Source organism: Cebus imitator, unplaced genomic scaffold (genome assembly GCF_001604975.1).
Source record: "Cebus imitator isolate Cc_AM_T3 unplaced genomic scaffold, Cebus_imitator-1.0 Scaffold169, whole genome shotgun sequence".
Classification (NCBI taxonomy): Eukaryota; Metazoa; Chordata; class Mammalia; order Primates; family Cebidae; genus Cebus; species Cebus imitator.
Genome location: NW_016107484.1, coordinates 1,179,781 through 1,197,109, shown reverse-complemented (window position 1 = coordinate 1,197,109; position 17,329 = coordinate 1,179,781). Strand labels below are relative to the sequence as shown.

General features: G+C 43.8%; 1 protein-coding gene across 1 annotated transcript in view; it reads left to right on the top strand.

The window, feature by feature from the left end:
- Positions 1-17,329, top strand: part of VPS33A (VPS33A core subunit of CORVET and HOPS complexes) — a 30,837-nt gene that overhangs the window by 8,390 nt on the left and 5,118 nt on the right. Inside the window, exons 6-11 of the mRNA XM_017544309.2 lie at positions 2,358-2,474; positions 3,395-3,569; positions 9,060-9,253; positions 11,393-11,519; positions 13,951-14,018; positions 15,342-15,479. Of these exons, the coding sequence (XP_017399798.2) occupies positions 2,358-2,474; positions 3,395-3,569; positions 9,060-9,253; positions 11,393-11,519; positions 13,951-14,018; positions 15,342-15,479 (819 nt within the window). The remainder of the gene's footprint in view (positions 1-2,357; positions 2,475-3,394; positions 3,570-9,059; positions 9,254-11,392; positions 11,520-13,950; positions 14,019-15,341; positions 15,480-17,329) is intronic.

The following is a 17,329-nucleotide window of genomic DNA, read 5'->3' as shown; positions in this document are numbered from 1 at the left end:
AGCGAAACTCCGTCTCAAAAAAAAAAAAAAAAAAAGATTTTCTCTTCAGCAAATTGTTCATTTTCTTTGCCCTTTTTTTCTTTTTGGGTCATTCTTTGTATATTCCGGATGTTGATCATTATGGGTTATAAAAGCTGCAAGTATCTTCCCAGTCGGACTTGTCTTTTATCTTTGTTTATAGTGTCTTTTATCATGTAGACATTTCCCATTAAAAGTAGTTAAATTTTTAAATAATAGCTTTATTATAACTCACAGTACTGGCTGGGCGCATTGGCTCACGCCTATAATCCCAGCACTTTAGGAGGCTGAGGCGAGTGGATCACCTGAGGTCAGGAGTTTGAGACCAGCCTGGGCCACATGGCGAAACCCCGTCTCTACTAAAAATGCAAAGATTAGCCGGGTATAGTGGTGGGTGCTTATAATCCCAGCTGCTCAGGAGGCTGAGGCAGGAGAATCACTTGAACCCAGGAGGCAGAGGTTGCAGTGAGCCAAGATTGTGGCACTGCACTCCAGCTTGGGTGACAGAGGAAGACTATCTCAAAAAGGAAAAAAAAAAAAAACTCACAATACCATGAAATTGTCTCCTTGATGGTGAGAATACATGGTTTTTAGTGTATTCACAAAGCTGTGCAGCTATCACCACGGTCTAAGTGTGGCATATTTTAACTACCCCAAAAAGAAGTCCATGCCTGGTAGTAGTTCATCCCTATCCTTCCTTCCCCCAGCCTCTGGCAGGCACTAGTCTAGTTCAGTCTGTATGAATTTGCCTATTCTGCAGTTTTCTTTTTCTTTTTTTTGAAACAGAGTCTCACTCTTTTGCCCAGGCTGGAGTGCAGTGATGTGATCATACCTCACTGCAGCCTTGACCTCTAGGCTTGAGCGATCCACTAGCCTCAGCCTTTTGATTAGCTGAAACTACAGGCATGTGCCACCACACCTGGCTAATTTTTTAAAAATTTCTTTTATTTCAATTTTTATTTTTTGGAGAGACAGCATCTCACTATGTTACCCAGGCTGGTTTTGAACTTATGCTGGAGATTTCTTGGAAATGAAATCATATAATACGTATGTGGTCCTTCGTGTGTGGCATCTTTACTTCGTGTCATGTTTTCAGGGTTCATCCAGGTTGTAGTCTGTGTCAGGGCTTCATTCCTTTTTGTTGCTGAATAGCATTGCATTGTAATGATATCATTCATCAGTTGATGGACACCTGATGGGTTGTTTCCACTGTTTGGCTGTCATGATATTTTTGAGAAAAGTTTTTTTCATTTATATTTTCATGTATATTTTCATTTAGTGTGGCTATACCTAGGAGTAGAATTGCTGACTCATATGGCAACTCTACATTGAACATTTTGAGGAGCTGCCAAACTCCTGCACTGAAGCTGTACCGTTTGTACTGCCAGCAGCAGTGTGTGAGGGGTCCAGTGGCACATCCACATGAACACCCTTGTTCTGTCTTTTTTTGGATTATCACTTTGTCACCCAGCCTGGAGTGCAGTGGCGCAATCTCAGTCTCGGCGCACTGCAAACTGCCTCCCGGGCTCCAGTGATTCTCCCACCTCAGCCTCCTGCGTAGCTGGGATTACAGGCACACGCCACCAAGCCTGGCTAGTGTTTGTATTTTTAGTAGAGATCTGATTTCGCCATGTTGGTCCAGCTGGTCTCGAACTCCTGACATCAGGTGATCCACCTGCCTCAGCCTCCCAAAGTGCTGCGATTACAGCCATGAGCCAGTGCACCCAGTCTTCCCAGGTGGTTTTGTATGTATTTTGGAGGTCCTTTTTTCAATGCAAAAATATATATATTTTATGAACTGAGATTATATTCAAGGTTGTTCAACTTGTTCTTTTCATTTCTCAAGAGATTGTGGCTTTCGCTTGTCACTTGTCGTGAAAATCCGCCTCATCCTTTGTAAGAACAATGCAGTATCTGTCCTGTGGTCTTTTGCATTTCTGGGCATTAGCATGTGGCTCTCCCAGCATGTCCTGCCAGAGTTTAAACTCACCAGTGAATAGGACCCCATGTCTCAGTATAATTCCGTGTTCTACAGTCTTTTATTCAAGAGCTGATTCAGAAGAGCTGGCATGCCGGGTGAACAGTTTTCTTCCAGAAGCCGCAGCTCTGCCCAGGAAAGGTGCTTCCACGGCTGTACCCACCCTTGGGGCTGCCAGCCTTAGGGCCTAGACTGGCAGGCAGCAATTTGGAAAATGAACTTGAGTCCCCAGCTTTCCTGGCACAGGGTGAAATAACTGGAAATGATTTTATTATCTGTTGCTGTACCCCAGCCCCAGGAACAGAGAGGGGCCCCTAGGAGGCCCCTGTGGCCTGGCAGTAATTGGCATTTCCCCTCACAGGAGTGCTACCTGGAGGGCGACCAGACGAGCCTGTACCACGCAGCCAAGGGGCTGATGACCCTCCAAGCTCTGTACGGAACGATCCCCCAGATCTTCGGGAAAGGAGAATGCGCTCGGGTGAGATCCGGCTGCTTTCTCTTGGCAAAGGAGGGGCCCTTCACACCCCAAAAGGGAGCAGGAACAGGAATCTCCTTACACACAAATTCAGTTGATCCTAATTATTTATGAATACTCATGAATTTACCTCCTCATTAAAATGCACTTATAACCCTCCACGTCAGTATTCCGGGTGCTTTATGGGTGGGCACAGTGGTGAGTTTGAGTAACCAACTGCGCATGTTCCCATCTGAGGCTGGGTGACACTCCACTTTCCCATTTCAGCTCTCAGACTGCCAGCAAGTGTCCTTTTCACAGTCTCACTGTCATGTTTTTCACACATTTGTACATTTTTTGGTGATTTCACTGTTTAAAATGGCCCCCAGTCGTAGGGCTGAGGTGCAGTCTGGTGTCCTGAGCACAAGAAGGCTGTGATGTGCCTGGCAGAGACATTACATGTGTCACAGACGCTTCGTTCAGGCACAAGCCACAGAGCTGGGACTGTGAGTTCAAGGTGAATCATAACAATGATGTTAAGTCAGGCATCTTTAAGCAGAAACACATATAAAACTGGGTTCTGCGTTGATCATTTGACAAAAACGTTGAGACCAGAGGCTCACAGGAACCTAACTCTGCATTTCCCCCAGGAACAGTGGTCCCATCTTCGCTAATTTAGTGTTTACAGTGACTTCATAGAACATAACTACTGCAAATCCCAAGAATAGACTGACCTGATTTTATGCCTCATTGGCAAATGGCAGCTCCCTTGGCGCCAGTGTCGGGATGGGTGCCAGCTTTTCTAGAGCTGCTTATTTCTTAGCAGTGCACTCTTCCACAGTTTTCTCCATTTTTACTTTTTTGATTGTCTTTCTGGTTTTGGACGAATTTTATAATCTGCTGGCTCCCAGGAGGCCCCACCTCATCCAATGTTTTGTTTCCAGCAAGTGGCCAATATGATGATCAGGATGAAGAGAGAGTTTACAGGAAGCCAGAATTCAATATTTCCTGTTTTTGATAATCTCTTGTTGCTTGATCGGAATGTGGATTTATTAACGCCCCTTGCCACTCAGCTGACATATGAAGGACTCATTGATGAAATTTATGGCATTCAGAACAGTAAGTACGTGATGTCTGTTTCCACTAATAGGTAATATGAGAATAATATCTTTTGTGGAGGCTACTGTGTATATTGGACACTTAAGCGTATTTGAAGTCAGAGATCCAATTTTAATGATGATTTCAAAGTGTAGATTAATACAGACCTTATTGTAAACCATTTGGCAACATATAAAACTTTTCTAACCCTTGGCTCAAAAAACCCAAAGCCTAAGAACATCCTTTGAGGAATCATCCCAAAAAAGGGGATCAGTGAGATTTGCATAAAAATTTCAATTTCCAGACTGGGCGTGGTGGCACACGCCTGTAATCCCAGCACTTTGGGAGGCCAAGGTAGGCAGATCATGAGGTTGGGAGTTTGAGACCAGCTGGTCAACATAGCGAAACCCCGTCTTTATGAAAAATAATAAAAATTAGCCAGGCATGGTGGCGTGTACCTGTAGTCCCAGTTACTTGGGAGGCTGAGGCAGGAGAATCGCTTGAACCCTGGAGGCAGAGGTTGTGGTGATCCGAGATGGCACCACTGCACTCCAGCCTGGGCAACAGAGTGAGACTCCACCTCAAAAAAAAAAAAAAAATTTCAATTTCCATTTCTTACCAGAATTTCCCAAACAATCTCAGTGGTGGAGTACGTTATTAAATATTATGGAACCAGCAGGGCATGGTGGCTTACACCTGTAATCCCAGCACTTTGGGTGGCCAAGGCAGGTGGATTACTTGAGGTCAGTAATTTGAGACCAGCCTGGCCAACATGGTGAGACCCGTCGCTACTAAAAATACAAAAAACTAGCCGGGCATGGTGGTGTGTGCCTGTAATCCCAGCTACTTGGGAGGCTGAGGTGGGAGAATTGCTTGAACCTGGAGGCAGAGGTTGCAGTAAGCCGAGATAGCACCACTGTCCTACAGCCTGGGCGACAGAGCGACACTTTGTCTCAAAAAACAAAGAAATTATGGAAACATCAAAATAATAATTGTGGAACATAAAAAGCTGCATAGGCATGCTTATTTCAATTAGAAATTATTATATGTTTGTATGTGTATGTATTTGTGTTCCAAACTATATTTATAATATATAAAAAAATAACTGAGAATATCATAAGAAAGGGAAATAACTGGAGGCGGACTAATCAGATCATGCCTCCAAAGGGTCGGTTTCCAGAAAGCTGATTGCTTTACCTTGAAACAACAAAAGTACTGACTTTGACTTTCAGACACTGGGATTCAGTGACCTCTGAGCAAACTGCGGTTGTCAGTGACACAAGAGTTGGCAGCAGTTTATCAGTTTACCAGGCCTGTCTTTGTCCCTTGTGAGCCGAGGCAACCTGTCTCCCACAGAGGGCACTGGCGTATGGGATGCACACATCCGTGCGGCCGGCAGTAGCTGAGGAAGGCTGTGGGAGCAGTGGCGTTTGTGCTAGGTTTGGAAGGAAGCAGAGAGTTCAGACGGGGGTCCTGGGGCGGGGGCAGGCGGCATCACACAAAGTCAGGATGAGTCAAGCAGCGTGCTTGAGCGGAGCGCACGACTGGGGAAATATTGTAGAGAAACGGCTGGTATAGGAGGTTGAGGCCACTCGATGGAAGACTTGGGTGGCTGGCCAGAGCTTGGGCTTGGTGGGGTATTTGGTGAGAGTCACAAGCATTTTGGTTTGGTTGGTCTTGGCTCACATGATACTTTCTGTCAGCTTTAATGTGTTACATTTTAAGTAATAATCCTGAATTTTGCCATAACTTGAAAAATACTGGAAGCACTGGCAAGAGGCCATGCTCCCACTGGGTGGGTGGCTGAGACCCAGTATCCAGAGCTCCCTGCCTCACCGCAGACCCCACACCTGTCTCAGCCTGCCTTCTTCCCTCATCTGCATAGTCCCCGGCCTCTATTGCCATCCTGAATGAAGTCACAGGAGTCCAAGGAAAGGCCCAAGGGGAGGCATGTGTAAGGAAGATGGGGCTGGGCACGGTGGCTCACGCCTGTAACTCTAGCACTTTGGGAGGCCAAGGCAGGCAGATCACTTGAGGTCAGGAGTTTGAGGCAGACGCGCGCACACACACGCGCACACACACACACACACACACACACACACACACACAGACACGTAGCTGGATTTCATGGCACATACCTGGAGTACCAGCTACTCAGGAGGGTGAAGCATGAGAATCACTTGAACTCAGGAGGCAGAAGTTGCAGTGAGCCAAGATCATGCCACTACACTCCAGCCTGGGCGACAGAGTGAGACTCTGTCTCAAAAAAAAAAAAAAAAAAAAAAAAACAAGGTGAAAAATTGAAAAAATATTAAAAAAAAAGATAGGCCTAAAATTCAGAGGGAAAACAGACCCATGGTTGCCAGGACTGCAGGAAGGAGATGGGGGGTGACTACTTACTGGCTATAGGGCTTCCCTTTGGGTTAAAAAAACTCTGGAACTAGAGACTGGCTGTGGTCCTACCATGTTGTATATGTACTAAATGCTACTGGATCATTCATTGTAAAACAAAGTGGTAATTTTTGTATGATGTGCAATTTACCACAAGAATGAAGGAATGCATGACCTGGGTGAGGGAATGGAGAGAGAGACATGAACAGGTGTTTCTACACACGCCTCCTTAAGGTCTTTTATAAGATTGTAAAAAGTCTTTTTATTATTATTGTTATTTGTCAAAAAAATGGCTACTACTTTGTAAAACTCTATTTATTGACAGAGGAATTCATTTCAGGAGAGCCCTCTGCTGGGTCGTGGGTGGAAATGAGAGAAATGGGGTGGTCCCAGAGTGTGTGCCACCCAGGAAGGCATGAACGGAGTGCTCAGCAGTTGGGGATGGGGAATGGCGCAGGGGAAAGGAGACTGGGAGTTGGCCCAGGAGACAGCTGTGTAGGACAGGTGAGAGGTAGGTCGGAGGGAGTTTTCTAAGACAGTGTGTTTAAATTCCCAGTCTCCTTGTAGCAAGTTTTTTTGTAATATAAGTCAAACATTGATTAAGAAAAAAGTTGGAAAAATAGAAGAAAACATAGATCCCTTATTATCTTCCAGCCCTACCCTGTGGACCTATGGCCTCAAACCTTGGGAAAACCACTGTTAATTCTGTGGCGTATTTCCTTACTGTCTTTTTTTCCCCTTGTGTAGTTTATTTTAATGAATGAAAAATGGAATCAGGTTGTACAAATAGTTTCAAACCTGAGTTTTGATTTGGTAAGCTAATGAGCATTTTCCTAGTATATGCATTCATTAAAATCCACAATATAGATTGGGCACAATGGCTCACGCTTGTAATCCCAGCACTTTGGGAGGCCAAGGCAGGCAGTTCACCGGAGGTCAGGAGTTCGAGACCACCCTGACCAACATGGTGAAACCCTGTCTCTACTAAATACAAACAAAAATTAGCCGGGCGCTAATTTTTACAGGTGGTGGTGCGCACCTGTAATCTCACCTACTTAGGAGACTAAGGCAGGAGAATTGCTTGAACCCAGGAGGCAGAGGTTGCAGTGAGCTGAGATCATGCCATTGCACTCCAGCCTGGGCAACAAGAGTGAAACTCCTCCGTCTCACCAAAAAAAAAAAAAAAATCCACAGTACATTTAAACCCTAGTTGACAGAGTCATTCCTCTAATGTTGGGCATTTTAGGTTTTTTCCTGTGTGTGTCATTATAAAAACATCTATATACATAAGTGGAGTTTTTATTTTTTGTTTATTTGTTTTTAATAGAGACAGCTTTCACCATGTCATCCAGACTGGTCTTGAACTCTTAAGCTCAAGCAGTTTACCCTCCTCAGCCTCCCAAATTGCTGGGATTACAGGTGTGAGCCACCGTGCCCAGCCAATGTTGTTGTTTTTGAGACAGGATCTCACTCTGCCGCCCAGGCTAGAGAACAGTGGCGTGATCATACCCCACTATTGCCTTGACCTTTTTGGCTCAAGCAGTCCTTCCACCTCGGCCTCCCAAGCAGCTGGGACTGTAGGAATGCTCCACCAGGCCCAGCTAACTTTTCAAGTTTTTATAGAGACAGGGTCTCCCTATGTTTCCCCAGCTGGTCTTGAACTAGGTTCAAGAGATCCTCCCAGGCCAGGTGTGATGGCTCAAACCTCTGATCGCAGAACTTTGGGAGGCTGAAGCAGATAGATCACTTGAGGTCAGGAATTTGAGACCACCCTGGCCAATATGGCGAAACCCGTTTCTACTAAAAATACAAAAATTAGCCAGACGTGGTGGCGTGCACCTGCAATCCCAGCTACTCAGGAGGCTGAGGCAGAAGAACCGCTTGAACCTGGGAGGCCAAGGTTGCAGTGAGCCGAGATCACACCACTGCACTCCGGCCTGGGTGACAGAGCGAGACTCTGTCTCAGTTAAAAAAAAAAAAAAAGTGGCCGGGTGTGGTGGCTCGTGCCTGTAATCCCAGCACTTTGGTAGCCTGAGGTGGGCGGATCACCTGAGGTTTGGAGTTCAAGACCAGCCTGGCCAACATGGTGAAACCCTGTCACTACTAAAAATATAAAAATTAGGCAAGGTGACAGAGCAAGACTTCGTCTCAAATAAATAAAATAAAATAAAATATAAAGAGATCCTCCCACTTTAGCCTCTCAAAGTGCTGGGGTTAGAGGCGTGAGCCACCATGCCCAGCATACGTAAGATTTTTTTTATATATCAGATGATTTTCTTTCCCTGGATTCCCTGATGCAGGATTTTGGGGTGAAAGGCACTTGGTATGTGTTGCCAAATTGCTTTACTGCAGAGTTACATCAGCTCCATGCCATCAGCAGTTCATGAGCACATGTGGGGTGTTCCAGGGAAATAAAGACTCACTTGGCTTGGCAGGAGCAGAGTGGAGAGAAGGGGATTAAGGTTGCTTCGCAGAGGAAGTGGATACCATGCTATTCTGGAGAAATATGTGAGAAATATATTTTATATCATGAGATAGAGTGAGAATCAGTGAGTAATATATTTTACATCATGACCCAGTACATATATACATGTATATGTATGTGCATGTGAAACTGAAACAAAAGCTTTATTTAAAAAAAAACCTGAAGCCACCACTAGCTTCTCTAATGTCATGTGATCAGCTTTTGTATTTTCTGCTCTGTGCTATTTTGGGTACTGTTGTTTTCTTTTTGTTTTTAAGATGCTACTTGCAACCCACCAGCTTAATTTCATGATCCACTAATGGAACATGATCCACAATTTGAAAAAACGCAAAGAGACACTAGGGAGATCCTTGTAAGCTTTCAGAGTGGAAAAGTGACCTACTCTCTGAATAAGTTCAGGAAGTGGACATTGCTGCATGTGGTTTACATAAATGCGTCAAAGATAATTAGAACTGTGGTGTCAATATTCGAGTCACTACTTCCTGTACTTTGATCATGGAAAATCGAAAGCTCAGAGCTTTGTGTCGTTTGCCCTTACATTGTCTCCTGAGCTGGAAATTGTTTTGTGCTTGGGCGCTTGGTTGGTTCTTCCAGTCATTGCACACAGGTGCTTATTCCCTTCCATTGCCTTTCAGGTTATGTGAAATTACCCCCAGAGAAATTTGCACCTAAGAAACAGGGCGATGGTGGTAAGGACCTCCCCACAGAAGCAAAGAAGCTGCAGCTGAATTCTGCAGAGGAGCTCTATGCTGAGATCCGAGATAAGAACTTCAATGCAGTGGGCTCTGTGCTCAGCAAGAAAGCAAAGATCATCTCTGCAGCATTCGAGGTGAGGCAAGTTTGGGGTGTCATTCTGAAACTCTAGGTCTCATGTAGATGCCCATCCCAGAGGGGAATGAATAAAAGCTCCAAAAATATGGAGCCATTAAGCCGGGCTTTGGTGCAACTTCACTCATCTTCAGTGACTACAAATTCCGTATTGGAAGATCCAAGGTTTTCTTTCATTTTAAACTTTCTCACACCCATGTGGTGTAAAGCTCTTTTTGCGTGGGGGGTAGGTGGAGGCACAAGTGTTCGCAGTTTACAGACTTCCATCATCAACATTTGCTTTATCATCTTTTAAATTATTTCCTACCTCGCTTAAAAGGAAGCCATCAGTACTATAAATAACAGTTCCTCTCTAATAGAACTTGTGGTTCATGCTGCAAACTCAAGTTTAGCCAGTGTGACTGTGGCAGGGGACCCCAGCACGTGTGGTGAGTGATAATGAGACTGAAATCCCCAGCAACCCAGGGCTTTTAAATTGACTTAATTATCACCTTTCTGCCTCCTCTTGCCGATTCACTAGTTTATTTTTGCCCAGGCTCCTTTGTGAAACATGGGAATTCAACAAGATGGTAAACTCTGAATATTTAGACTTTAGAAACATAAATTGGAAGTTTTTGAGAATGAATTTTTCATTGAGTATGTAGTTCCAGATTTTTTTTTTGAGACGGGGTCTCACTCTGTCACCCAGGATGGAGGCAGTGGTACAGTCACAGTCTACTACAGCTGCTACCTCCCAGGCTCAAGCAATCCTCCCACCTCAGCCTCCCGAGTAGCTGGGACCATAGGAACATGCCATCATGCCCGGCTAAGTTTTTTGGTTTTTGGTTTTTTTTTTGTAGAGACGGGGTCTCCCTGTGTTTTCCAGGCTGGCTTGGAACTTGGCCGTGTAATTCCAGATTTTATCTTTCTTAGGAATTATATTCATTAATCGATTTTCATATTTCTGAAATTACTTTTGGTTTAAGTTATTACATTTTGCCAAAAAATGTCATCACCAAGCTGGTTTGCTTTGTTCGTAGGCTATACTCAAGACTAAGGTTCAGGCCGGGCGCGGTGGCTCCCGCCTGTCATCCCAGCACTTTCAGAGGCTGAGGCAGGAGGATCACTTGAGCCCAGAAGTTCTGGACCAGCCTGGGCAACACAGCAAGACACCATCTCTACAAAACAACTTCTTCTTCTTCTTCTTTTTTTTTTTTAACTAGCTGGACACGGTGGCATATGCCTGTAATCCCAGCGACTCGGGAGGCTGAGGTGGGAGCCTGAGGTGGGAGCCTAGGAGTTGGAGGCTGCAGTGAGCTGTGAGGGTGCCATTGCACTCCAGCCTCACCGACAGAGAGAGACCCTGTCTCAAAACCAAAGACAAGACTGAGGTTCAACAGAAAAAACGGTGGTTTTTTTTTTTTTTTTTTCTATTACATAGGAAACTTTTCCTCTTTATAGTACCCTCTAAACATTTTTTGTCTTGGTTTTTTACTCAGAGATTTGTATGATTTATGTAATACCGTCTTTCACCAATACCCAGATGCCCACAAAATACTGACACAGTGTGTGAGCTGGTACACTGGAAGAGAGACGCTGAGGCATCTGCTTCTCTAAAGAAGTGCTAATTTGGGAGACAGGCACCATGAGCTCTATATTTCAGTGACATGTACTTTTCTGTTTTTCTTTATAATGTTGGAGCTGTGTTTGGCGTGATTTATTTGTTGTCCATTCTGCCTTTCATATTAATATAAATGAAACATCCTCTGAACAATACAAAAAACAGAGCACTTAAAATATCAGCCAGGCGTGGTGGCTCACACCTGTAATCCTAACACTTTGGGAGGCCAAGGTGGGTGGATCACTTGAGGTCAGGAGTTTGAGACCAGCCTGATCAATACAGTAAAACCCCATCTCTACTAAAAGTACAACAATTAGCTGGGCATGGTGGCAGGCACCTGTAATCCCAGCTACTCAGGAGGCTGGGGCAGGAGAATCACTTGAATCCTGGAGGGAGAGGTTCCAGTGAGCCGAGATAGCACCACTGCACTCCAGCCTGGGTGACAGAGCAAGACTCCCTCTCAAAAACATAAATAAAATAAATAAATGCATAAATAAACTATCTTCCCTGCCTGAGGCACTGCTGTCTTGTTTCTTTCAGGAAAGACACAACGCGAAGACTGTGGGGGAGATCAAGCAGTTTGTTTCCCAGTTGCCACACATGCAGGCAGCAAGGGGCTCGCTGGCAAACCATACCTCAATTGCAGAATTGATCAAAGATGTCACTAGTGAGTATCCTTTGTAATGGTGGTTTCCATCTGGGGCTACTAGCAACACACAACGTTTTATACCTAGGTCATCAACACCACGATGCTTCCTTGGGAGAGTCAGCTCTGTCTTAATACCATGTGTTATTCCCTGTGTTAACTAAGTATACGTATGTTAATAGTTAAGAATGTTCCAGGCTGGGCACGGTGGCTCACACCTGTAATCCCAGCACTTTGGGAGGCTGAGGTGGGGAGATCACCTGAGGTCAGGAGTTTGAGACCAGCCTGGCCAACATGGCAAAATGCTATCTCTACTAAAAATACAAAAATTAGCCAGGCGTGGTGATGCGTGTATATAGTCCCAGCTACCAGGGAGGCTGAGGCAGAAGAATCGCTTGAACCCCGGAGGCAGAGGTTGCAGTGAGCTGAGACCATGCCACTGCACTCCAGCCTGGTCAACAGAGTGAGACTTCATCTCAAAAAAACAACAAACAAACAAAAAAAGAATGTTCCATTTGTTGGCTGGGCATGATGGCTCACGCCTGTAATCCCAGCATTTTGGGAGGCTAAGGCGGGCAGATCACTTGAGTCCAGGACTTCAAGACCAGCCTGGGCAACATGGTGAAACCGCATCTCTACCAAAAATACAAAAATTAGCTGGGCATGGTGGCACATGCCTGTAGTCTCAGCTACTCAGGAGTCTGAGACATGAGAATCACTTGAACCCTGGAGGTGGAGGTTGCAGTGAGCTGAGATTACATCACTGCACTCCAGCCTGGGTGAGCAAGACTCCATTTCAAAAAAAAAAAAAAGAATGTTCCATTTGTTAACTCAATTTTTTTCATTATCATTTATATGAAAAATATTTGGAATGTAGATAAGAGAAAATGTTAAGTTTGACATCATAATTTGAGATGGTTAATTTTTTTAATATAGCTTTTTTCCTTTTACTTTTTTATTTTGAGACAGTTTCACTCTTGTTGCCCAGACTGGAGTGCAGTGGTGCGATCTCAGCTCACTGCAACCTCCGCCTCCTGGGTTCAAGCGATTCTCCTGCCTCAGCCTCCCAAGTAGCTGGGATTACAGGCATGCGCCACCATGCCCAGCTAATTTTGTATTTTTGGTCGAGATGGTGTTTCACCTTGTTGGTCAGGTTGGTCTTGAATTCCCGACCTCAGGTGATCCGCCTGCCTCAGCCTCCCAAAGTGCTGGGATTACAGGCATGAAACTGCGCCTGGCTGCTTTTTTTCTTTTTGAAGTATTACTTAATTGGCCCAGGGTGATTTTTTGTTGTTGTTGTTGTTGTTCTTTCCTTGAATACTCTATGCAGAATTGGTACAGAGAGTATATGTTGAGTATTTTGAAAGAGCTCAGAAGATGTCTATTAAAGCAGACATGAGTTTGCTCATTACAACACAGGGCTGTAAAAGCTGAGTAGGAGATTGTTTCATGAAGTATACTTCAAATCCTAACTAAAACACAGTATTGGAAAATCAGTCCTTTGTTTTTCTGTTAGTAGAAGTGGAAACCAATTGAAATTGGGTTGAACCTAATGATGAAAATGAAATGCTCTTGAGGAATTAGCTTTTATTGATACTGACGCTCATTCTGGGGTCTATACTGAAATCCTAAGGATACCAAGAAAGGCCATTGTCAACTCTATCTCAATGTAACTTAGGAGCACAGAGGCCTAGGGTTTTTCATGTTTCCTAGAAGATTTTCTTCAGATGATGACTTGAACTTATTGCTTGCTTGCTTTTTTTGCATGATGTCTGGTTTCTTTCTTTCTTTCTTTCTTTCTTTCTTTCCTTTCTTTCCTTTCTTTCCTTTCTTTTCTTTCTTTTCTTTCCTTTCTTTTCTTTCTTTCTTTCTTTCTTCTTTCATTTTTTTGCAACAGTGTCTTGCTCTGTTGCCCAGGCTAGAATGCAGTGGCATGATCTTAGCTCACTGTAACCTCTGCCTCCCAGGTTCAAGTGGTTCTCGCCTCAGCCTCCCGAGTAGCTGGGACTACAGATGTGTGCCACCACAGCTGGCTAATTTTTATATTTTTGGTAGAGATGGGGTTTGGCTGGCTGGGCGTGGTGGCTCATGCCTGTAATTCCAGTACTTTGGGAGGCCGAGATGGGTGGATCACCTGAGGTCAGGAGTTCGAGACCAGCCTGGCTAACATGGTGACACCCCATCTCTATTAAAAAAAAAAAAAAAGAAAGAAAAACGAACAAAAAAAGGGAGAGGGTTTGGGTTTGGCCATGTTGATCAGGCTGGTCTTGAACTCCTGGCCTGAAGTGACCCACCCACCTCAGCCTCTCAAAGTTCTGAGATTACAGGTTTGAGCTACCATGCCCAGCCACCTGTCTATTTTCTGAACCATGCTCTGTGTACAAAAGCATGCCACTCCAGTAAATTAACATTTAATTTCTAAGTTGCAAATTTGCTAATTAATTCATTTTAGCTTCTGAAGACTTCTTTGACAAATTAACCGTGGAACAGGAGTTTATGTCTGGAATAGACACCGATAAGGTATGTGGACAAAAAAACCTCTTTAACAAGTAATTAAAAGCTTATTAAACATTAGATCATAGCCAGAAAAGCAACTGCTTTGATTCCCATGCCTTGCCTAAATTTTTTTTTTTTTTTGAGACAGTCTCACTCTGTTGCCCAGGCTGGAGTACGGTGGCACGATCTCGGCTCACTGCAACCTCTGCCTCCCAGGTTCAAGTGATTCTCTTGCCACAGCCTCCTGAGTAGCTGGGATTACAGGCATGTGCCACCACGCCTGGCTAATTTTTGTTTTTTGTTTGTTTGTTTTTTTAATTATCTCCAGTAATGGGTATAAGCAAATTTTTGTATTTTTAGTAGAGACGGAGTTTTACCATTTTGGCCAGGATGGTCTCAAACTCCTGACTTCAGGTGATCTGCCCGTCTTGGCCTCCCAAAGTGCTGGGATTACAGGCATGAGCCTCTGCGCTCAGCCGCCTAAATATTTTTAAAAACAAATACAAAATGTGCAAGTGTAGATTTTATAATGTAACAGATATTTACCGTTATTCTGTGCAAGACTCTTTCTGCCATACATGGCAAGATGAGACCTAGCCCCTGAAATCAAATATTTTTAAATTAAGATATTTGCTCTTTTGAGAGAGTTTCTTATATAATTCCTTTAAATATCTAACTCTGTTAACAAGTTTTTTTTTTTTTAAAGATGGGGTTTCAGCATGATGGCCAGGCTGGTCTTGAACTCCTGACCTCAGGTGATCCACCCACCTTAGCCTCCCAAAGTGCTAGGATTACAGGCGTGAGCCACCGTGCCCGGCCGTTAACAAATTTTAAATTAACTTTATGAAAATTCCTAACATTAAACAATTACTGACACTTTTTGCTAGATAAATTGTTGATATTATTGAAATGGACTAGGTATCGGGTAGCCTCTCAGAAGCACGTCCTTAGAGACAGATGGGTCCAGACAGACATTTGGAGTGACCAATTGTATTCTCAGTGGTCTTGGGCTCCAGTGACTTGGCCTAATTACTTGGGTGGTGTTTTTGTGTGTGTGTGTGCGCGTGTGTGTGTGTGTGTGTGTGTGTGTGTGTGTGTGTGTTAGCCAAGGTGTGTATGTGGCTGGGGCTAGGAGAGCTATTTCAGGGAGGGGTTAGGGATTGTGAAAAAATAACTGATTTTCTCATATATCATAATATATGATATATGGGAAAATAATAGTAAACATCAAGTTCTTTTAAGTTCCCAAACCGGGTATTGTGTGTGTGTGTGTGTGTGTGTGTGTGTACACGTACGTGTGTATATATATATATATGTATATGTATATGTATGCTACTTTATTTCCAGGTCAACAATTACATTGAGGATTGTATTGCCCAAAAGCACTCATTGATCAAGGTGTTAAGACTAGTTTGCCTCCAATCTGTGTGTAATAGTGGGCTCAAACAAAAAGTTTTGGATTATTACAAAAGAGAGATTCTCCAGGTAAGTATATTTTAAAATTATTAATTTGCCAAGGGGGACAGCATCTTTTTAAAAAATACTTCATGGGCCAGGCACAGTGGCTTACGCCTATAATCCCAGCACTTTTGGAGGGCGAAGCAGGTAGATCACTTGAGGTCAGGGGTTTGAGACCAGCCTGGCCAACATGGTGAAACCCCGTCTCTACTAAAAATACAAAGATTAGCTAGGCGTGATGGTGTGCACCTGTAGTCCCAGCTGTTTGGGAGGCTGAGCCAGAAGAATTGCTTGAACTCAGGAGGCGGAGGTTACAGTGTGCCAAGATCACACCACTGCACTCCAGGCTGGGTGACACAGTGAGACTCTGTCTCAAAAAATAATAAAAAATAAAATTTTTTTTAAAATAAAAAATTCAAAGCTGCCATTTTGGTATACTATTACCACTGTTTTTCAAATTTTTTAACACCTAGAGGAATTGGTCTTGGAAGCCATCATTGCTTATTATATTTGTGTGATAATAGCTAACAGGCTGGGCACAGTGGCTCACCCCTGTAATCCCACTGTTTTGTAGGACTGAGGCAGGAGGATCCTGGAGGCCAAGACCAGCCTGGGCAACAAAGCTTTTTTAACAGAAAGTAAAAAATAATGATAGCTAACATTTATTGAATATCTACTCTATGCTAGGGTCTATTGGAAAAGCTTTATGTGCATTTGTTTAATCTTTACAACATTGTACCTTGTTAACTGTAGTTAACAACAACAGCAACAACAAATCTTCACAACCACCCTGTGAGTTAGTCACTGTTATCATCCCAGTTTTATGGATGAAAAGCTGAGGCACAGACTAGTTTAGGTAACTCACCCAAGGTTACCTGGCTGGTAAGTGGCACAGCCAGTGGTAAAACCCAGGCAATTTGGATGTAGCGCCCATGTTCTTAACTTGGCAATTATACAAAGGAGGAAAAGAACTTTCTGCCAATTTCTGATAACAGTTGCTTAGCAGATTTACTTAAAGTAAGCCTGTGTTACTTTGTAATAAGGAAGAGCCCACACTTATTTTAAAAAATTCTCCCCTTTGTTTGAAAATGACTCAGGTAGTATTTCTTTGCTATTACCAGGCGTAGTTAAGTACATTTTTATTAAAATCGAGGGCGCATTAATTTTTTGTTTTTGTCTTTTTTCAAGTTATACATTCTTGTATAAGAGTCAAATAATGCGGAAGTACACGGAACAAAATGTGAACATCCCCTGTACCCTGCTCATACCCGCATTTCCCTCCCCAGATGTGACTAGTGTCAGCAGTCTGGTTTGCTTCCTTCCAAACTCCATTCTTTGCATTTATAGACAGAGAATCTTTCCATACACAGACTTCAGAGCGAGATTGGCTGGATCCTTCAGCTCTGCTCTTCACTAACTGTGTGACCTTAGGCAGGTTATTGAAACATCTCTGTAAAATGAAGATAATAATGATACCTACATCATGGGGTTAGAGCCAGGATGACTGAGTTAATATATAAAAGTGCTTAGACCAGAACGGGGCCCAGCTCTTCGAAAGTATTACAGAAATGTTGGCTACCTTTTAAAATTTATTTATTTTTTGAGACAGTGTCTCACCCTGTTGCCCAGGCTGGAGTGCAGTGGCACAATCTTGGCTCACTGTAATCTCTGCCTCTTGGGTTCAAGCCATTCCCCTGCCTCAGTCTCCTGAGTAGCTGGCATTACAGGTACTTGCCACCAGGCCCAGCTAATTTTTGTATCTTTAGGAGATGGGGTTTCACCATGTTGGCCAGGCTGGTCTTAAACTCCTGACTTCAAATGATCTGCCTGCCTCAGTGCTGGGATTATAGGCGTGAGCTACTGTGTCCAGACCCTTG